The 22983-nt window shown below is 48.1% G+C and overlaps 1 protein-coding gene across 2 annotated transcripts in view; it reads left to right on the top strand.

The window, feature by feature from the left end:
- Positions 1–247: 247 nt before the first annotated feature.
- Positions 248–22983, top strand: part of LOC137345945 (TNF receptor-associated factor 2-like) — a 36682-nt gene continuing 13946 nt past the window's right edge. Inside the window, exons 1-4 of one of the 2 annotated variants that reach the window (XM_068009197.1) lie at positions 248–781; positions 11708–11762; positions 14783–14887; positions 20277–20450. In XM_068009197.1, coding sequence (XP_067865298.1) covers positions 480–781; positions 11708–11762; positions 14783–14887; positions 20277–20450 — 636 coding nt within the window. In that variant the 5' untranslated portion in view covers positions 248–479. The remainder of the gene's footprint in view (positions 782–11707; positions 11763–14782; positions 14888–20276; positions 20451–22983) is intronic. The other variant, XM_068009198.1, reaches the window with a different exon arrangement.

The following is a 22983-nucleotide window of genomic DNA, read 5'->3' as shown; positions in this document are numbered from 1 at the left end:
TGCTGTGATCAAATGTGGCGTTTCTCCCGGCACTGCAAGTTGAAGTTGAAAAGTCGCCGTTCTCTCAAAAGGGGGAACTAAAAGCAGGTCTTCCCCTGCAAAATGAAGTCCCCCTTTCGCTTCGTCACTCCCCATTTTCACTCGGCTCAGCCAATCCTGCTCCACCCAAGCCCTCCTGGGGTCAATTCCTGAAAAAAACAACTGATGATCTCACCGGGTACATCGTGTACTTTGGCGGAATACAACTCACGCCCTCATTCCGCGGAAATCACCAGGTAGGAAAGTGGACTTTATTGCTGAAATTCGGGGCGCGTTTGGGAAAGACACTTGCTACCTGTTATGAATGAATGGAACGCGGCCCGGAGCGGAGCTGTCAATCACGTAAAAAGTGACAATGACTGTGAGGCGCGCGCTGCCCGGGGTTGCCTGTGACGTCACCGCCGCCTGGCCCGGGATTCCCCCTCCTGCGATGTAAAAACATGACAGCTGGGAAAAGCTCGCTGTCAGTGTTGCCCAAACCCACCAGGAGCCAATTTGCACTCACTGTTTTCCCCGCTGTTCGACCGGCTGCTGCTGCTGATCTTTGTTTATTTATCTCCTTTATCCATTGGCATTGCCCTCCCGTTCGGGAAATGGTTGCTCGGGTGTCCGGAATCGTTCCGATCGATTTGTGCTCCAGCACCGGCCTCCTCTGCTCCTCGTGTGGATTCCTGCTCATCCAGCCCAAGCAGACCAAGTGCGGGCACAGATACTGCACCGCCTGCCTCGACTGCCTCTTCCTGTGAGTTCCTTCAGTCGTCAGGGGGTGGGGGGGGGGGGGCTCGTTTGTGCTCTGCTTTCCCCCCCCTTTCCATTTTCTTCCATACTCTTTCCCATAGAGAGAAACAGCGTGGGGGCAAAGGGACAGATAGAGGATGGGGAGAGAGCTGGGGAGAAAAAGGGTGCGAGCAATAGGCTAAAAGCGATAGGCCGATCAGTCTGACCTCAGTGGAGGGTAAATTGTTCGAATCTATTCTGAGGGACAGGATAATCTGCCAGTTGGAAAGGCACGGATTAATCAGGGATAGTCAACATGGATTTGTTAAGGGAAGGCCATGTCTGACTAACTCAATTGAGTTTTTTGAGGAAGTAACAAGGAGGATTGATGAGAATAGTGCAATGGATGTGGTCTACATGGATTTCAGTAAGGTATTTGACTGGGTCCTGCATGGCAGACTAGTCAGTAAAATGAAAGCCCATTGGAATACAGGGGAATGTGGCAGGTTGGATCCAGAATTGGCTCAGGGACAGGAAACATAGGGTAGTAGTCGACGGGTGTTTTTGCGAATTGAAAGCTGTTTCCAGTGGAGTTCCACATGGTTCAGTGTTGGGCCCTTTGCTGTTTGTTTTATATATTAATGATTTGGACTTAAATGTGGGAGGCATGAATGGGAAATTTGCTGATGACACAAAAGATTTCTGTGCAGTTGACAGTGAAGAGGATTGCTGTAGGCTTCAGAAAGACATCAATGGTTTGGTTGAGTGGCCGGAAATGTGGTAAATGGAATTCAATCCAGATAAGTGTGAGGTAATGCATTTGGGGAGGGCAAACAAAGCGAGGGAATACACAATAAATGGGAGAATATTGAGAGGGGTAGAAGAAGTGAGAGACCTTGGAGTGCATGTCCACAGGTCCCTGAAGGTGGCAGAACAGGTAGATGGTGAAGAAGGCATGTGGATTGCTTTCCTTTATTGGCCCAAGTATAGAATACAAAAGCAGGGATGTAATGCTGGAACTGTATAAAATGCTGGTTAGACCACAGCTGGAGTATTGCGTACAGTTCTGGTCACCACATTACAGGAAGGACATAATTGCTCTGGAGAGAATACAGAGGAAATTTACAAGAATGTTACCAGGGCTTGAAAGTTGCAGCTATGAGGAAAGATTGGATTGGCTAGGGTTGTTTTCCTTAGAACAGAGGAGGCTGAGGGGTGACTTAATTGAGGTGTACACAATTATCAGAGGCCTAGATAGACAGGAAGGACCTGTTTCCCTTAGCGGAGAGGTCAATTACCAGGGGGCACAGATTTAAGGTGATTGGTGGAAGGATAAGAGGGGACATGAGGAAAAACATTTTCACCCAGAGAGTGCTGGGTGTCTGGAATTCACTGCCAGGAATGGTGGTGGAGGCAGAAACCCTCAGTTATTTTAAAAGGTAGCTGGACATGTACCTGAAGTGCTGTAACCGGCAAGGCTACGGACCAGGTGCTGGAAGGTGGGATTAGATTGGGCTGCTAGTTTTTTTGGCTGGCACGGATACGACGGGTTGAATGGCCTCCTTCTGTGCTTAATTTTTCTATGGTTCTAGGATGAGGGAGAGAGGGGATGAGGGAGAGAGAGCATGGAGTGGGAGGGAGAGAGGGGGAGTGGGAGGGAAGACCCGTCTAGGCAAGTTGTGGGGCAGACTGAAGGAGCAGTTGGTCTTTCCCTGCCTGTCAGCCTCTATGTTTGTGTGTTCTAATATGTCTACATTTGCAATGGGAAGATTTTCCTCTGTGTGCAGCAAGTGTGAAAAATAGCACAAATCTGCAGCACTGAGTGTGGCTTTCCCCCTACAACTCACCCCCAGTTGGTGCTCGTCTGGCCTCTAGATTGGCAGGATGTGACTACCAGTCCAACACCAGGACATCAGCTGATATGAGCCAACACTCCACTGCAGTGCTGCGGGGGTGCTGCATTGTTAAGAGGTGCTGTTCATCTTAAAGAGAGGTCTCCTCCAGGGGGACAGAGATCAATGGGACAAAAAGTGGCCCTTTGGTTTTGAAGACGAGGTGTTTTTGTGTCTGGTATATCCCTCAGAAAGTTCTATAAAGTTCCCTGAAAAACCAAACTGAACAGCTTAGTTCAGCCCAGATGTGAATTCCCCCGATCTGATTAATGTATTTGTATTGTTTGATGAAGGCCCTCCCCTCCACCCACTTCCACCCATCCAAAATCTGATTAGCGGAAGCATCCAGGATCGCCAGTCGATCAGTGGTTTTCCAATTTATCTGTGTGGTCAATTCCTGGTAAATATCTGCCCATTCCCGGGAACTCCCACCTCCCCACCGCCTCCACCCCCAATAATCCCGTAACCCCATCAATATCTGCTCAGCCAACGGGGACCCTTCCCGTCAATACCTGCCCACTCCCCGGGACATCCCCCAGTCAATATCTGTCAACTACTGGGGATACCCCCCTGTCAGTATCTGCTCACTCCTGGGGATACCCTCCTGTCAATCTCCGTTACTCCTGGAGATACCCTCCTGTCAATATCTGTTACTCCTGGGGATACCCTCCTTTCAAGAATTCTCACTCCAGGGGATATCCTCCTGTCAATATCTGCAAACTCCTGGCGATACCCTACTGCCAATAACTGCTCACTCCTGGGGATACCCTCCAATCAATATCTATTACTCCTGGGGATACCCTCCTGTAAATAACTGCTCACTCCTGGGGATACCCTCCGATCAATATCTGTCACTCCTGGGGATACCCTCCGATCAATATCTGTCACTCCTGGGGACAGACCACCACCCTCCCACTGTGTTAGTGTCTGTTCATTCCTGGGAAGCCTTCTCCACCAACCCCCCAATCGCCTCATTGGTATTTGCCCATTTCTTCAGACTCCCGGCCTGTCAGTATCTGCCCACTCCCAGGACACTCTCCATTTTAGAGGGTTGTGTGTGTCTGGAATTCACTGCCAGGAATGGTGGTGGAGGCAGAAACCCTCAATTCTTTTAAAAGGTACCTGGACCTGCACCTGAAGTGCAGTAACCAGCAAGGCTATGGACCAGGTGCTGGAAGGTGGGATTAGATTGGGTGGCTAGTTTATTCGACCGGCACGGATACGATGGGTTGAATGGCCTCCTTCTGTGCTGTAATTTTTCTATGATTCTATGGTTCTAGGATGAGGGAGAGAGAGGATGAGGGAAGGGAGAGAGAGAGAGGTTGAGTGAGAGAGAGCTGCAGATTTGTGCTATTTTTCACGCTTGCTGCACACAGAGGGAAATCTCCCCATTGCAAATGTAGAGATAATAGAACGCACAAACATAGAGGCTGACAGGCAGGGAAAGACCAACTGCGCCCTCAGTCTGCCCCACAACTTACCGAGACAGGTCTTCCCTCCCACTCCCTCTCATCCCCTCCTGCTCCTGGGATACCCTTCTGTTAATAACTGCTCACTGCTGGGGATACCCCCTGGTTAATATCTGTCACTCCTGGGGATACCCTCCTGTCAATATCTGTCACTCCTGGGATACCCTCCTGTTAATAACTGCTCACTCCTGGGGATACCCTCCTGTCAATAACTGCTCACTCCTGGGGATACCCTCCAGTTAATAACTGCTCACTCCTGGGGACACCCTCCAGTTAATAACTACTCACTCCTGGGGATACCTTCCTGTCAATAACTGCTCACTGCTGGGGATACCCCCTAGTTAATATCTGTCACTCCTGGGGATACCCCCTGGTTAATATCTGTCACTCCTGGGGATACCCTCCTGTCAATATCTGTCACTCCTGGGATACCCTCCTGTTAATAACTGCTCACTCCTGGGGATACCCTCCTGTCAATAACTGCTCACTCCTGGGGACACCCTCCAGTTAATAACTACTCACTCCTGGGGATACCCTCCTGTCAATAACTGTTACTCCTGGGGATACCCTCCTGTCAATAACTGCTCACTCCTGGGAATACCCTCCAGTTAATAACTACTCACTCCTGGGGATACCTTCCTGTCAATAACTGCTCACTCCAGGGGATACCCTCCTGTCAATATCTGCAAACTCCTGGGGATACCCCCCTGTTAATATATGTCACTCCTGGGGATACCCTCCAGTTAATAACTGTCACTCCTGGGGATACCCTCCAGTTAATAACTGCTCACTCCTGGGGATACCCTCCTGTCAATAACTGCTCACTCCTGGGGATACCCTCCAGTTAATAACTGCTCACTCCTGGGGATAACCCCCTGTCAATAACTGTTACTCTTGGGGATACCCTCCAGTTAATAACTGCTCACTCCTGGGGATACCTTCCTGTCAATAACTGCTCACTCCAGGGGATACCCTCCTGTCAATATCTGCAAACTCCTGGGGATACCCCCCTGTTAATATATGTCACTCCTGGGGATACCCTCCAGTTAATAACTGCTCACTACTGGGAATACCCTCCTGTCAATATCTGCAAACTCCTGGGGATACCCTCCTGTCAATATCTGTTACTCCTGGGAATACCCCCCTGTTAATAACTGCTCACTCCTGGGGATACCCTCCTGTCAATATCTGCAAACTCCTGGGGATACCCTCCTGTCAATATCTGTTACTCCTGGGGATACCCTCCTGTCAATAACTGTTACTCCTGGGGATACCCTCCTGTTAATAACTGCTCACTCCTGGGGATACCCTCCTGTCAATATCTGCAAACTCCTGGGGATACCCTCCTGTCAATATCTGCAAACTCCTGGGAATAACCTCCTGTCAATATCTGTTACTCCTGGGGATACCCTCCAGTTAATAACTGCTCACTGCTGGGAATACCCCCCTGTTAATATCTGTTACTCCTGGGGGATACCCTCCTGTCAATAACTGCTCACTCCAGGGTATACCCTCCAGTTAATAACTACAAACTCCTGGGGATACCCTCCTGTCAATATCTGCAAACTCCTGGGAATACCCTCCTGTCAATAGCTGCTCACTCCAGGGGATACCCTCCTATCAATATCTGCAAACTCCAGGGGATACCCTCCTGTCAGCAATTGCTCACTCCTGGGGATACCCTCCGATCAATATCTGTCACTCCAGGGGATACCCTCCTTTCAATAACTGCTTACTCCTGGTATACCCTCATGTCAATATCTGCTCACTCCTGGGGACAGACCACCACCCTCCCACGTGTTAGTATCTGTTCATTCCCGGGTAGCCTTACCCCACCTCCCAACCGCCCCCCCCACCGCTTCTTTGGTATTTGTCCATTTCATCGGACTCCCGGCCTGTCAGTATCTGCCTACTCCCAGGCACTCTCCCTTTTTGGATCTGTTCAATATGGGAAGACCCTCCCCTCCACCCTTGCCCAGTGTGTACCTGCCCACCTCTGGGGATGACCCCATTAGTATCTGCCCACTCTTGGGGATCCCCCCCCTCAATATTTGTACACTCCTGGGGACACTCCAGCCCTCCGACTGCTCTGTCAATATCTGGCAGCGCAGGAGGATCCGGCCATCCATAATTGCACACTCCCTGTGACCTCACTGCTCATATCTGCATGCTCCCGGTGACCTCACTGCTAATATCTGCATACTCCCGGTGACCTCACTGCTAATATCTGCACACTCCCCGAAAACCTCTCTGCTAATATCTGCACACTCCCAGTCACCTCACTGCTAATATCTGCACACTCCCGAAGACCTCACTGCTAATATCTGCACACTCCCGGTGACCTCACTGCTAATATCTGCACACTCCCCGAAAACCTCTCTGCTAATATCTGCACACTCCCAGTCACCTCACTGCTAATATCTGCACACTCCCGAAGACCTCACTGCTAATATCTGCACACTCCCAGTCACCTCACTGCTAATATCTGCATGCTCCCGGTGACCTCACTGCTAATATCTGCACACTCCCGAAGACCTCACTGCTAATATCTGCACACTCCCGAAGACCTCACTGCTAATATCTGCAGACTCCCAGTCACCTCACTGCTAATATCTGCACACTCCCGAAGACCTCACTGCTAATATCTGCAGACTCCCAGTCACCTCACTGCTAATATCTGCACACTCCCGAAGATCTCACTGCTAATATCTGCATTCTCCCGGTGACCTCACTGCTAATATCTGCATGCTCCCGGTGACCTCACTGCTAATATCTGCATGCTCCCGGTGACCTCTCTGCTAATATCTGCATGCTCCCGGTGACCTCACTGCTAATATCTGCACACTCCCGAAGACCTCACTGCTAATATCTGCATGCTCCCGGTGACCTCACTGCTAATATCTGCATGCTCCCGGTGACCTCACTGCTAATATCTGCATACTCCCGGTGACCTCACTGCTAATATCTGCATGCTCCTGAAGACCTCACTGCTAATATCTGCACGCTCCCGGTGACCTCACTGCTAATATCTGCATGCTCCTGAAGACCTCACTGCTAATATCTGCATGCTCCCGGTGACCTCACTGCTAATATCTGCATGCTCCTGAAGACCTCACTGCTAATATCTGCACACTCCCGAAGACCTCACTGCTAATATCTGCACACTCCCGAAGACCTCACTGCTAATATCTGCACATTCCTAAGGACATCGCTGTGTGTAAAACGGGCTGTTCTCCAATTTGATTTCATCACTTTTGTGTTCCCACACAAGATGAATTTCTCCTCCCCTATCTCTCATTCCCTCCTCCCTACGGTAAGGTGACATTGACACTTTAAGACCCGATGGCAGCTGTTTTTTTCTGCCGTTGCCCTGCGGGTCTGTGAAAGGTTTGTGACTATCTGTCGGCTGTGGAGAGAAAGCCCATTATGGAAGGAGCTCTAGACAGAAAAAGCGTATGGACTCGAGGATCCTTTCCTGAAAGGCCTTCCTCAGTACTGCATGCGTGCGCCAACCTGAATTCTGTGCTTGAATCTCTGAACTTACAACCTGCTGACTCAGATCTGCGCATGCTACCAACCGATCACAGCTGACACTAACATATACCGTGACAGCTGAAATATTCTCCCCCTCCCAGACTCCCAGTGGTTGATATTTGCTAAACTTTCCCAGAACAGAAAACAAAATTTTATATTTCAGAGAACTGTAACTGCAGGGGCACAGTCAAAATGAAACCTTGAAATGAGGTGGCTGTCGTTTTCTTCAGTGGCAGTATTTACAGTCAGCTCGCCGCAGGCAATTACAGTATGTGACCCCTTCTCATCATGTGTCACTTTTGCCTCCTGCTTTTACACGGCCTAAACATTAAGTAACGACTGGAATTAAAAACTGCTCCCATCCCCGCTGCCCCTTTATTCAGTGAATAAATGAATCACCCATGCGGGACTGAGGCATGTAGGACTTGCATTTATATCTTTCACGACCTCAGAACGTCCCAAAGATTTTTTTACAGCACAGGGTCTCAGTTTAATGTCTCATCTGAAAGATGACACAGCAGTCCCTCACTACCCCACTGGGAGTGACAGCCTGGACTATGTATCTCTAGAACGGGGTTTAAACGCACACCCTTCTGACTGCAAGAGGAGAGTCCTACCCACTGAGTCACAATATCACACACACCAGAAATGCGATGATACCACAATCATGGACTGAACTCTGAAGAGTTATAAAAGCTGACTTTGTCTTTTAAAATGAACCTTTATTTTAAAAAGTGAACAATGCATCTGAAATGGCTGCCGAAGGAAAAAGCTTGACTTTTGTGTATTCAAACTGTCTGGCAAGGACAAATCTTCAAAGCTGAGAGGTGTCAATTAAACCCCTCCTACACCCATCCTAAAACATTCCAGAATCGAATGTCTTCGGCTGAAACAAGGTGTGAAGTAGCCACGTCCTGGGCCATTGTGCGATCACCATGGGGAAGAGGCCAGAGCGCCTCCTACTGGGAGGTGAGAAGTAACACAGCTTGACCTTAAAAAAAGACAGCCCAGAGAGAGAGAGACACCCCAGAAAGAGAGAGAGAAAGAGCAACATCCAGCAGCTTGTTTTCCAGGAAGCCCAGAAGGTACTTGACCTGCTGTAAAACCCTACATCTACATTATACAGCAGTGAACTAGAAGTGACCCACCGTCTTCAACAGTACTTTCAATCAAGAGAAAAATCTACAATTATCTCAGGCCTGCCCCTATCGAGAACTTGATTTCCAAGAGAATTTAACAGGTTTATCAAGACCTCCCCCAATAAAAAAAATCACTTTCCTTATTTTTCCCTATCTATCTCTTTTGTGTGTGTGTGTGTGTGTGTGTGTGTGTGTGTGTGTGTGTGTGTGTGTGTGTGTGTGTGTGTGTGTGTGTGTGTGTGTGTGTGTGTGTGATATGGTTGCAACAATTTCGGGATAAGGTGTACTGATCAATAAACAATTGATTTTCTGCTTTTTTTTTAAACCTACAAGAAAACTTGTGGCTCTCTGTTGATTTGAAAAATAAAACGCCAAGAGGGCAAAACCCTAATAACAAAACACACTTGCTACAGGGAAGTGGGCAGTTGAACAGTGGGAAACACCCACATGCCACATTGCACCTTGTGGCTGTAACACACAGCAGGGGCTAGGATTGATCCACAGTTTATGCTGAGGTAGCTGATCGGCGTCTAGGTGAAAATAGGGGCACTGTGATTATCATGGACATCGCTGGCAATTGAGGCAGGGTTGTGACTACCGATGGCCACGTCTTTCTTGGGATGAAGAAGGAACAGGGTTGGCTGTGCCACTGTCGTGCATCATTCCGCCAAACTCACAACACCCAGGCCAGAGGTGGCAAAACTGCAGAAGCCCCTCCCCCCATCAAGCACCAACAAGGACAGTATGAACTGCTAGTTCCGTGGACGCCCAATGCCAATCCTGCATCAGACTCTTCGGTCACGAGAGGGCCCTCAGAAGACGATGGAATCATTTACATTTACAGCTCGGACGTACTTGAACAACAAGGAGTCTACCACGGGTGCCGTGCATTTGAACATCCCACCGATCTAGACGTGCCCATTGGCACTCGGAGAAGGTGCTGGAAAACTGCCCGCGAGAGGAAAAACAAGAAACTTGTCTCAGCGGGGCTAACCTGCGATGAGCTGAAACAGCACGAAGGATCGAACCTGAGATTTCCACAGGGAACAGGAGCAGGAGTAGGCCATTCGGCCCATCCAGCCTGCTCCGCCATTCAGTAAGATCATGGCTGATCTCCTATCTCAACTCCACCTTCCCGCCTGATCCAAATATCCCTTGATTCCCTTAGAGTCCAAAAATCTCTAGTCCTCAACCTTCCCTAATGTTTGTAGTCAGTGGATGAAAAGGGTAGTTCCAGTTCCTTTGCTTAATTTTAAAAGAAGGTCGATTCTGTCATCGTTTGATGAAGAGTCCTGGTTTGAAAAGGTTAGAAATTCCCTGGGGTCCCCCGCCTCCAGTCTCCCTCCGTAACTTTGACCAGATCGGGGGATTTCCGAGAGAATCAGCCTGAATGGCTGTTTTCATCCCTCGACATTGTTTCTCTGAGGTCCATCAGGGATTATTGGTGGGAGAAGTTCGGATGGGGGTGGGGGGTTGTTCTTTATTGCAGGAGCATATTTCAAAGGGGGGGGGGGGGGGGGGGGAAGGGGGTGCGGGGAGGGCCGCATAACAATTGGAATGCCACGCAGAGGGGACTAATAGGCCATGCACAAGCAGCGGTCCCTTTAAAATGCGCGCATGCGTGGCCGTGTGGCAATCTTAAAGGGACCGCACGCTGCATCGAGCGGGCTCTGAACAGTGAAGGGGCATTGGAGGGCACGTTACAATAAATGCAGGCCTTCCAAGCAAAACCCACGTCCTGTGATCGGGTAATAAAATAAAGCGCTGGTAATGAGATCCTGCTTTTGTCATTTTCACCTCCTCTGGACCCGTCTTTTGTTTCTTTACTTGTCCCGTTAACACCTTGCTTTTTTTTCCCCCCCCCCTTTCACCATCATCCCATTTGCCAGTTGGTCATTCCTGTTTCCACCCTCTCCCCATCCCTGACTCTTAACTTGCTTAAGGCCCTGTTCACGCCGCTAATTCTTTCCCAGTTCGGGTGAAAGGTCACCCGTTAACTCTGTTTTTGCTGTCTCTCCACAGATGTGGCCAGACCCGCTGAGTACTTCTAGCATTTTCCGTTTTCATTTCAGATTTCCAGCATCCGCAGTATTGTGCCAAGTATTAAATAAAAACAAGAAATGCTGGAATCACTCAGCAGGTCTGGCAGCATCTGTGGAAAGAGAAGCAGAGTTAACGTTTCGGGTCAGTGACCCTTCATCGGAACTGACAAATATTAGAAAAGTCACAGATTATAAGCAAGTGAGGTGGGGGTGGGGCAAGAGATAACAAAGGAGGTCTAGATTGGACCAGGCCACATAGCTGACCAAAAGGTCACGGAGCAAAGGCAAACAATATGTTAATGGTGTGTTGAAAGACAAAGCATTAGTACAGATTAGCTGTAAATATTTTTTTTTTCTTCCTTTTTTTAACATTCTTTTTTACATTTTTTACAATCTTTTTTTTTGCATTTATTTCATTTCATCTTTGTTTGTTCCGTTTGCTTACCCACTGTTTTTTTTCAGGTTTGCACTTGCTGCTGTTCAATATTCAGTGTATTTACACCTAATCTGTACAAATGCTTTGTCTTTCAACACACCATTAACATATTGTTTGCCTTTGCTCCGTGACCTTTTGGTCAGCTATGTGGCCTGGTCCAATCTAGACCTCCTTTGTTATCTCTTGCCCCACCCCCACCTCACTTGCTTATAACCTGTGACTTTTCTAATATTTGTCAGTTCCGATGAAGGGTCACTGACCCAAAACGTTAACTCTGCTTCTCTTTCCACAGATGCTGCCAGGCCTGCTGAGTGATTCCAGCATTTCTTGTTTTTATTTCAGATTTCCAGCATCCGCAGTATTTTGCTTTTATTTTAGTGCCAAGTATTAATCTGGTTTCCAAACGGCGCGTTTGATTATTTTATTTCTTTGATTTCAGAACCTCCGATGAGGCAGATTGTTGCATTTGTCAAGAAAGGTTTCATTGCTCAGAGGTCAGTGGAAACAATTCTTCTTTATTTTTAAAAACATTTTGTGAAAGAGGGAAAGAGAGACTTGCATTTCAGTAGCGCCTTTCGTGGCCTCAGGACAGACCCAAGTGCTTTACGGCTGATGAAGTATTTTTGAAGTGTAGTCACTGTTGTAACGTCGGGAACCCAGCAGCCAATCAGCACACAGCAACGTCCCATCGACAACAACGTGGTAACGACCAGCTCGCCTATTTTTTTTTTCATGGTGTTGGCTGAGGGCTGAGGACTGGCCGTAGACACCTCCCCTTGCTCTTCTTTGAAACAGCAGCCATGGGATCTTCTGGATCCACCTGAGAGAACAGGCAGGGCCTCTGTTCAATGCCTCATCCCAAAGGACAGCACCTCTTCACTGCTGGACTGGGAGTATCGGCCAAGGCTTTGTGCTCAAGGACTCTGGAGTGGGAGCTGAACCCACAACATCTTGTGCCACTCGCTGTGTGACAGCTGACACCAGGAAGGGTGAGGTTAGGTGGCGTGACTGAATGCTCAGCCAATGGAATAAGCTTTAAAGCGTAGAGGGGGGAGGTGGAGAAGGTTTAGGGGGTGAATACAAGCCAGTGGGACCCAGGTGGCTGCATGCTTTTCCACTCGTGGTGGGGCATAAGAGGATGGTGAGCAACATAATAGGAAAACAGCTTAACAGTATGGATAATACATATTGTATGAAGGGAATTAGACTGAGGCTAACACATGGTGTTGATTTGGTCGTTGAGATTCTGCATGGGGAATTATTACGAACTAAACAGGAAGCGTCCGTCTAATGCAGTTTTAAAAAGCATCAAAGGATTTGTGTAAGAATTATACCTGGTTTGGAGCTTCAGCAGTTATCATTTAAAGTTAAACCTGTTAAGGTTTGATATTTATAACCATGAAAAAATATGTTACCTTGCACATAAAGCAGACATCCCAGTGAGAATGATGCATGTGGTTTGTGACATTGCCATCTGGTTGGTATCCTTCCATCTACGAAGGATGGCTGTGAAGGTCAATCCTCGAGAGACAGGTTCTGCCACAGGTGCCGCAGGTGAAGCTGCCCAGTGACGCTGTGAGTTGTTGTTTTTGACGTTGGCGCCTGTTGTCAAGCTGCTGTAGCAACTGGTCATCGTGGTAGTGCACGCCAATCCACAGGATGTGTCGCCATTTCTCCCTTTCACCAGATAGAGTTCCCACTTGCGATAGTCGACATTTAGGGCCTTCATGTTTCGCTTGTTAAGCATCCTTGAGGTGGAGCTTTGGGCGCCCCACTGGTCGTCTGGCCCCGGCTACCTCACCATACAGAAGGTCCTTGGGTATGCAACCGTCTTCCGTCCTGCAGGCGTGTCCGATCCACCGAAGCCGCCTGTGTTTGATTAGTGCCAACACACTTGGGAGATCTGCCTTTGAGAGGACTGCCACACCTATTGGTGTCGTAAAATATGACACATGAAGATCATGTGACAGTCATCTCAGAATTCATTGGTTTACAGTGAGTCATCTGGAATTGGCCATCTAGGTGTATAAATAGGCTCACTTGGAGTAATTCTTGGGTATTCCTGGATATGACAACTCGTTTGGACTGGCTCAAGTTAAAGGCTGATCCGAGGGATATCCTCCTTAAAGTATATCAACTCAAAGTGATTGTTTGGTCATTCTAATGATGTGCTAGAAGGAGTGAGTCTTTACTGGTAACATGCCCACTTCTTGAGTCAGAAGGTTGTGGGTTCAAGCCCCACTCCAAACATCCTGGGTGCCTTTAAAATTCTCACCCACCTGTTCAAATCTCTCCTTGGCCTCTCTTCTCCCTATCTCTGTAACCGCCTCCAAATCTACAACCTTCCAAGATCTCTGCGTTCCTCCAATTCTAACCTTCTTATGCATGTCTGACTTCCTTCTGCTCGACACCTGGAATTCCCTCCCTAGACTTCCTGCCTCTCCACTTCTCTCCTGCTTTTACGATGCACCTTAAAGCCAAGTTTTTGATCACCTATCCTGATGTTGCATTGTGTGCTCAATGTCAAATTTCATCTGATAGCTCTCCTGCGAAGTGCCTTGGTGTGTTTTGCTACGTTAACGGCACTATATAAATGCCAGTTGTTGTTGAGACCTCACCACTTCGTCTGGTTGCGAGTTAGGCTAACTACATGTCCACATAAAAAACGGTCTTCGCTGCAGAAAAACCCAGATAATGCAACGCACTGGATGAAATCGTTTGCCTTATGTGCAGCTAGGCCGAGAAGAAAGTCGTTGTAGAGGAAATTGTAGCTCATGCAAGACTGATGGCAGGCTGGTTGACTGTTGAATCATCCATTCGGACTCAATATTGTCTCGGGGAATGATGTGCTGAAAGGCCTAGGAGTCATAATGTGTAAAGTTAGCATGGGAATGCATAACTGGTTCATTCCAAATCCCTTCGCTTTTGGTTGCAACAGAAGCCGGAACCTGTTCAAAATAAAAGGGTTAGGCCCTCCAATAAGTATTGAGCGCAGTGTTCAGTCTTTATACTCCAGTGTCAGACAGTGTCATATCTGGCTTATTGCTTTAAGCCTGATATCACGTCATGCCCAGTTGTACCGGATAGGATCACCTCCCTACTCTGAGTTCCCCCCATTCTGGCCTCTTGTGCATCCCCAATTGACTTTACCCCATCATTGGCAGGCGTGCCGTCAGCCGTGTAGCTACGAACCTCTCAAATTCCCTCTCGAAACCTCTCTGCCTCTTTCTCTCTCTCTCTCGCTTTCTCTGTCTCCCTCCCCTCCTCTTAAAATAATCCTTACAGCTGACCTCTTTGACCAAGCTTTTGAGTCACCTACTTTCTCCTTCCGTGGCTCGGTGTCAAATGTTTGTTTGATAATCTCTCCTTGGGAAGTCTTACTATGTCAAAGGTGCTATATAAACGTAAGTTGTTGATTTTTGGGTGCTGATGTGTATACCTCACCAACTTGTGAGCCAGCAGCTCGAGCAACCCCCGAGACCATTGTAACATCTCCTCTCCTTGCCTCGTGCAGGTATACGCAGATCGAGCAGCTGAGAACGATGCCTTCACCACAGTGGTTGAGTGTCCAGAGCGGAAGGCCGGGTGTGACTGGAAGGGTTCGCTCCGCAGCTACCTGGTAAGCGTCCTTGTTGTATGAATGTAAGTTGTTGTTGTACGGTGGGGTCTGTGTCTCCTCAGCTATCCTGGCTGTGGGTTCTTTCCTTCCTCATGTTCTCGCAAAGCAGATTTATGATGGGTTGACCTTTTTTTTCATTCATGGGATGTGGGCGTCGCTGGTATTTATTTCCCATCTCTAATTGCCCTTGAGAAGGTGGTGGTGAGCTGCCTTCTTGAACCGCTGCAGTCCATGTGAGGTAGGTACACCCACAGTGCTGTTAGGAAGGGAGTTCCAGGATTTTGACCCAGCGACAGTGAAGGAACGGCGATATAGTTCCAAGTCAGGATGGTGTGTGACTTGGAGGGGAACTTTCAGGTGGTGGTGTTCCCATGCATCTGCTGCCCTTGTCCTTCTAGTTGGTAGAGATCGTGGGTTTGGAAGGTGCTGTTGAAGGAACTGTGGTGAGTTGCTGCAGTGCATCTTGTAGATGGTACACACTGCTGCCACTGTGTGTCGGTGGTGGAGGGAGTGAATGTTTGTGGATGGGATGCCAATCAAGCGGGCTGCTTTATCCTGGATGGTGTTGAGCTTCCTGAGTGTGGTTGGAGCTGCACCCATCCAGGCAAGTGGAGAGTATTCCATCACACTCCTGACTTGTGCCTTGTAGATGATGGACAGGCTTTGGGGAGTCAGGAGGTGACTTACTCGGCGCAGAATTCCCAGCCTCTGACCTGCTGTTGTAACCACGGTATTTATATGGTTGCTCCAGTTCAGTTTCTGGTCAATGGTAACCCCCAGGATGTAGATAGTGGGGGATTCAGCGATGGTAATGCCATTGAATGTCAAGGGGAGATGGTTAGATTCTCTCTTGTTTGAGATGGCCATTGTCTGGCACTTGTGTGGCGCAAATGCTTATTCAGGTTTATTGGTCCTCTGGATCATTTTGGCCCCAAGCCCAATAAAATGCAGCACTGGGAAAGGTGCAATAAAGATTTCCTAGAATGATACCAGAACTGAGAGGTTTTACCTATCAGGAAGGATTCAACAGGCTGGGGCTCTTTTCCCTTGAAAAAAAAAGACTGGGGGGCGAGGTGGGAGGGTGACCTGACAGAGGTCTTTGAGATTATGAAAGGGTTTGGCAGGGTAGACAAATTGAAGGTATTTCCAGAAGATAGAGCAGAATTAGGGGCCATAAATATAAAATAGTCACGAACAAATTCAATAGGGAATTCAGGAGAAACTTCTTCACCCAGAGAGTGGTTAGAATGTGGAGCTCGCTACTGGCTGGAAGAATAAAGATACATCTAAGGAGAGGCTAGATTAGCACATGAGGGAGAAAGGATTAGAAGCACATGCTGATGGGATGAGGTGAAGAGGGGTAGAAGGGCGTTCGTGTGGAGCTTGGGCCTGTTGGGCTGCACGGCCTGTTTCTGTGTTGTAAATGCTTTGTAATATTTTGTGCTGCTGGTCAAGAAGGCAGAGTGACTGGGATGGGAAAGGGAATCGAACCAGTCCGAGTTCATTGACAACATCTGTACTGCCCCTGGATTGGTTTTTAACCTCACCGTCCCCCTCACCCCACCCAATTTCATGAAACCTTCCGTCATTTAATCTCTCCTGTCCTCCACCCTATCACACACCTTCTCTTTTGTTTTTCTTCTCTCCCTCCCCACTTTCACTTGCTCGAAACCTATCGCACTTCTAACTTTGGCCAGGTCTGGTGAAAGGTCACATGGACCTGAAAAGTTAACTCCGTTTCTCTCTCCACAGATGGCTGCCGGACCTGCTGAGTGTTTCCAGGACGTTCTGCTTTTGTTTCAGATTTCCAGCATCCGCGGTATTTTGTGTTTGTGTTAGTGGGTGATGGCCTCAAGAAACTTCAGCACCTAATCTGGGCCGTAACTCCCAGTGCAGTACCAAAGGAGTGCTGCAGTGTCTGAGGTGCCATCTTTCCAGTGAGATGTTCAACCAAGTGGGCTGTTGGATGAGGTACCAGAGGATTGCCTAAACCTGTGTAACTGTATCCAGCAAGAATGGACTGGTATTTATATAGAGCCCTTTGTGACCTTAGCCGGTGAGGCACTTGCTGAAATGTACCCACTGTTGCACTATGGGAATGGTGGCAGTCATTCTGCACATAGCAAGCACCCACACGTAGACTGGGATTTTGTGTGGCCCCCCCCCTTGAGGCGGGAGGGGGTTGGGCCATGGAGTATTGCAATGGGTGGCGGAGGGTCCATTGCCTCCCCGGCGGAGGGCCCATCCCGTCCCCATCACCAAGTGATATTCCCGGGGGCAGGATAGGCCGATGACGGCTTTCCCGCCCAGAGGCCAATTGAGGGTCTTAGGTGGCCTATTAACGGCCACTTAAAGGCCTCTTCCCGCCACCACTGGGTAAAGGCCTGCTAACCGACCCGAACCCGACGGGACCCGATGACATGTGTCGGGTTCGGGTCGGGTCGGACCCCAATACCTGGTCTGGCTTTCGGGCTCAGGTCGGGTCGGGCTGAGTCTGGGATCGGGCCGGACACACGCGGTAAGTGCGCTGCTGGTAAGTATTGGAATTTAAAAAAACTTAACTGAGCTGGGAGTCCGGGACGAAACTGAGTCTGCGCAGTGAGCGAGTGACATCGCCGTGATGTCATCACACATGCGCTGCAGCTTCTTTCAGGTTCGGGTTCGGGTCGGGCTCGGGGCAAAATCGGAGGGACTCAGGCTGGGTCAGGCTCGGGACCGCTGTGGATCAGTCGGGTTCGGGTCGGGTTTTTTTTTCCCCGAACTGAGCAGGCCTTTACCGCTGGGATCTTACCAGCCCTCCTTTGTGGGTAATTTGGAGGACCCCACTGGGAACCACCTTACCCCCTGGGGACCACCTCCCCCGGACTGCACACCAGCCCCCAGTACCCTCCCTAGCTGGGGCCTTCCGAACAGACTCCGGCAACCCTGCCTCACCTAACTGAGGTTTGAGGTTCCCGTGCTGGGCCTGGGTCCAAGGCCGCTGCACTACCAGCAGTGGCCACCTGCTCCCAGTGGCGCTGCCGATACTGCTGATCGACTGGTAGCTCATGGAGGCAGGATCCCTGTCTTTAAAGGGATGAGAATCCCAGCTCATGAAAGTTAGAAGTTAAAAGACTGGAGGGTTGCTCTGGGGGTGTGTGGGGGGAGGGGGGAGGGAAATGCACAAAAATGCCGAGGCGGGGTTTCCCCTGCTTTTAGGCCCAGTGCCGGGATCCTCAGCTCCAGGACAAAATCCAGCCCATAGAAATGAGATAATGGCAGAGACATTAAACAATTATTTTGTGTCTGTTTTCCGAGTAGAAGACACAAGTTACATACCAGAAATAAAGGGCAACCTAGGGGTTATAAACAGTGAGGAAATTAAGGCAATTAATATCGGCAGAGAAGATTGTATTGGAGAAGAGAGATTAAATTGAGGGAATAAAATCGGATAAATTCCCAGGACCTGATGGCTTACGCCCTAGGATTTGGAAAGAGCTGCAGCGATGGTGGATGCACTGATTTCCCAAAATTCCCTAGATTCTGGAACAGTTCCAGCAGATTGGAAGTTAGCAAATATAACACCGCTATTCAAGAAAGGAGGGAGAGAGAAAACAGGGATTACGTGCCAATTAGCCTGACATCAGTCATCAGAAAAATGCTGGAATCTATTATTAAGGAAGACTTAACAATGCACTCAGAAAAGCACAGTATGATCAGACCATGTCAATATAGTTTTATGAAAGGGAAATTATGTTTGACAAATTTATTAGAGTTTTTTGAGAATGTAACTAGTAGGGTAAATAAGGGGGAACCAGCAGATGTAGTGTACTTGTGTTTCCAAAAGGCATTGGTTAAGGTGCCACACAAAAGGTTAATATGCAAGATAAAGGTTATGGAGTTGGGGGTGATATATTAACATGGATAGCGGATTGGTTAACAGACAGGAAGCAGAGAGTAGGGATAAATGGGGCATTTTCAAGTTGGCAGGCTGTGACTGGCGGAGTGCCACAAGGATCAGTGCTGGGGCCTCAGCTATTTACACTCTATATCAATGACTCGGATGGAGACTGAGAGTAATGCATCTAAGTTTGCTGACCATACAAAGCTCAGTGGGAATGTAAGCTGTGAGGAGGACACAGAGGCCTCAAAGAGATATAGACAGGTTAAGTGAGTGGTCAACAAGTTGGCAGATGGAGTATAATGTGGGGAAACGTGAGGTTATTCATTTTGGTCGTAAGAATAGAAGAGCAGAATATGTTTTAAAAGGCATGAAACTTGCAAATGATGTTCAGAGGGACTTGGGTATACTGGTACTAGGAACAGAGAAAGCTAACACGCAGGTACAACAAGCAATCAGGAAGGCAAATGGCTTGTTGGCCTTTATTGCAAGGGGATTAGAGTACAGGAATCTAGAAGCCTTGCTGCAATTGTACAGGGCTTTGGTGAGATCACACCTGGAGTACTGTGCGCAGTTTTGGTCTCTACATTTAAGGAAGAAAGTAATTTCCTTGGAGGCAGTACAGAGAAGGTTCACAAGATTGGTACCTGGGATGAGAGGGTTGTCCTATGATAGGCTGAGTAAGTTGGGCCTATATTCCCTGGAGTTTAGAAAAATGAGGGGTGATCTCATTGAAACATACACGATTGTGAGGGGGCTTGACAGGGCAGATGCTGAGAGGTTGTTTCCCTTGGCTGGGGAATCTAGAAGATGGGGGGCATAGTCTCAGAATAAGGAGTTGATTATTTAGGACTGAGATGAAGAGAAATTTCTTTACTCAAAGGGTTATGAATCTTTTCAATTCTGTACCCCAGAAGATAGTGGATGCTCCATTGTTGAGTATACTTAAGGCTGGTCTCTCACGGAATCAAGGGATATGGGGAGCGGGTGGGAAAGTGGAGTTTAAGCCCAAGATCAGCCACGATCGTGTTGAATGGACCGTGTGGTCCACTCCTTCTCCTATTTCTTATGTTCTTAGAATCAGTGACGTTGGTTCAGTGATAAATATTGGCAAGGACACCTGGAAGAAGTCTTCTACTCCTCTGTTAAAAAGTGGGATATTTTACATCCACTCGAGAGGGACGATGCTTTAACATCCCATTGGAAAGACGGCACCTCCACTTGGGTGGCCCTCCCTCAGTCCTGCACTAGCAGTGCTGGCCTAGATTATTGGCTCAAAAGAGTCAGGAGTGGGGTTTGCTGCATGATCTTCTGTCTTAGGTGAGAGTGTTACCCACTGAGGAATTAAATGTGTGGCATTTGAAGTCTAACATTGTGCAGCGCTGATATACACAGGTTTGGATTCATTGTTAGGTGTTGGCCTATAAAGGACAGAAAATGGGAAATGGGCAGGACAAGCGCAATATTCAACAAATGCTTAGCCTTTGCATCTTCTCTCGTCACCCACAGAACTCCCACCATGCTCAGTGTGACGTCCAGGTTGAGTCTTGCGTCAACGCCCCCTTTGGCTGCAGTGCCATTGGACCCAGGAAGAAGATGCGGGGTCATGAGGCGGAGGAGTGTGATTGGAGGATGCAGCACTGCCCTAACTGTGACACTCCATGTCCCCACATCCTGATGAAGGTGGAGTAGACCGTGACTTTGTGCATTGAACTTGTCAAAAAGGCTGATGAAGTGAGGAATGAAGGATATGTGCCAATTACCTCCTGGCTCCATGGAAAAGACAGATGATGGGCTTAAAGGGCTGGGGCGCTTTTTCTGAGGGGAAGCTTAGTTTAGAGATACAGCACTGAAACAGGCCCTTCGACCCGCCGAGTCTGTGCCGACCATCAACCACCCATTTATACTAATCCTACACTAATCCCATATTCCTACCACATCCCCACCTGTCCCTATATTTTCCCTACCACCTACCTATACTAGGGGCAATTTCTTATGGCCAATTTACCTATCAACCTGCAAGTTTTGGACCAGCCTGCTTTTATTAATCACACTGGTGTTGCATTCTAACCTTTACTATTTGTCGACATGGGGAAGCTCGATGAGCACATGAGTGAGAAAGGAATAGGAGAATATGTTGATGGGTTGAGTTGGAAAGGGGTGGGAGGAGGCTCGTATGGAGCACAAACACTGGCATGGACCTGCTGGACCGAATGGCCTGTTTCTGTGCTGTAAATACTGTATAATTATGTAACAATAGTGACCGTACTTCAAAAGAGTCCATCAGGACATCATAAAACACAAACAATGACAGACAGAAAAGGACATTCTAGTCCATCCAGCTTTTTACATTACAATATATACACTCCACACATGAACTGAATGGTATGTGATCTCCTGGGAGTGGGTGGAACATTAAAATAACCCAGGCCAATTAAGGGGAAGAAATGTGAAAAGTTCTTCTCTGACCAGGTGATCAGAACTAATCCAGGAGGCCACTCTCACCCTGAAGATTTAATGTTCTGACATACAACCATATGAATTAGGATCAGGAGTAGGCCATTCGTCCCCTTTGAGCCTGCTCTGCCATTTAATAAGATCATGGCTGATCTTATTGTGGTCTCAACTCCATTTTCCCATCTACCCCGATAGACTTTGACTCCCTTGTTAATCAAGAATCTGATTACCTCTGCCTTAAAAGTGTTCAATGACTCTGTCTCCACTGCTCTCTGTGGAAGAGAGTTCCGCAGACTCACAACCCACTGAGAGAAAAGTTTCTCCCCATCTCCATCTGAAATGGGCAACCCCTTATTTTTAAACTGTGTCCCTTAGTTCTAGTCTCTCCTGTAAGAGGAATCATCCTTTCAGCGCCCACCCTGTCAATTCCTCTCAGGATCTTGTATATTTCAATAAGGTCACCTCTCATTCTTCTAAACTCCAATAGATACAGACCAAACCTGTCCAACCTTTCTTCATAGGGTGGCATTGGGAGGCGTTCATTTGACTTATTAATGTTGTTAAGGCGATAGGTAGTTCAGGGATGTCATACCCAAACTTAGTGACATAATCCTCTATGTTTATGTTCAAGCCATCTTTTACTCGTAAGACCTGTTGGTCAGGCGTAGCAATGGCTAGGCGTGTTTTCCCCCCATGACTCCCGTTTTGCTATGTGTAATACAGTAGGTCCCAGGTTTGATTGAACATTTAAGTGGCCCGTGATGATGATAATCTTCTAAGGTGGTCAAACAACACTTCCCTTCTTGTACTTAGGCTGTTCTAGTTCTCACATCTGATGGACCTGTAACTTCCATAGTCTAGTTCAGCCCCTTCTTAATCCAATTGCTTCAGGTTCTGCAATTACCTCTTCAGTACCTGTTATGTTTCATACCCCAAGAATGAAGAAACTAGACTCGCAATTTCTGTGTGCATAGGCTTTATTCAGATGGCTGCCCGGATTGGTCTTAGTTTCACTTTTGGAACCAAACCCCCTCAGGGTTGACTGACAGCATAGTGAGCAGTATTACAAACATAGTACAGAGCAATCAATCACTGAGCAATCAAACAGAACAGCATCCAGGCGTAAGAGTGTCACCTGCCAGGGGTTGAATGCAAGTGCCCCATGATTTTGGCCGTGGTAACGTCTGCCCGGGTTTGGTGATGGGCATCCATGGCGGGAGCAGCTCTTGCGCTGTGGAGGAAGATTTGGGCTTTGTGCTTCTCGGTCCTTCATTTCAGTTCCTCAAGTTCAGTGAAAGGACAGAGCCAGGCTGGTCCTGGGCCTGGTTGTAAATAGGGAGCGGGTAAGAGAGGCCTGGTCAGGTGGAAGGCCTGGTGGCTGGTTTGGGAGGGGAAAAGGGTGGAAAACCTTGAGTTGCTTGTAGACCTCAACATCTGTAACAGTAATTGGCAGGAACCCTCTGGAGGATCAAAGGTGCCATCTCGAGATTGCTCTCCATTTCTCGTCCATTTTACCAGATACTGGTTCCGGAAGCATCCTCACAGATAACTCTGTTTTTCATTGTAACAATTTGACATTTGTAGTTAAAAGCCAAAGGAACCTCTTATGTGTGATACCATGAATAATCTGAGTGATAAGCCATAGGGACAGTCTTGCCTCACTTTGTTTGGGAAAGTATAGAATCCTATTAGCACTGTGGGTGTACCTACAATGGATGGACTGCAGGGGTTCCAGGAGGAACAGATTTGCAAGGAAATT

The sequence above is a fragment of the Heterodontus francisci genome, chromosome 29 (genome assembly GCF_036365525.1).
Source record: "Heterodontus francisci isolate sHetFra1 chromosome 29, sHetFra1.hap1, whole genome shotgun sequence".
Taxonomy (NCBI): Eukaryota; Metazoa; Chordata; class Chondrichthyes; order Heterodontiformes; family Heterodontidae; genus Heterodontus; species Heterodontus francisci.
The sequence above is the reverse complement of the archived record's forward strand: the minus strand, read 5'-3'. Positions and strand labels throughout refer to the sequence as shown.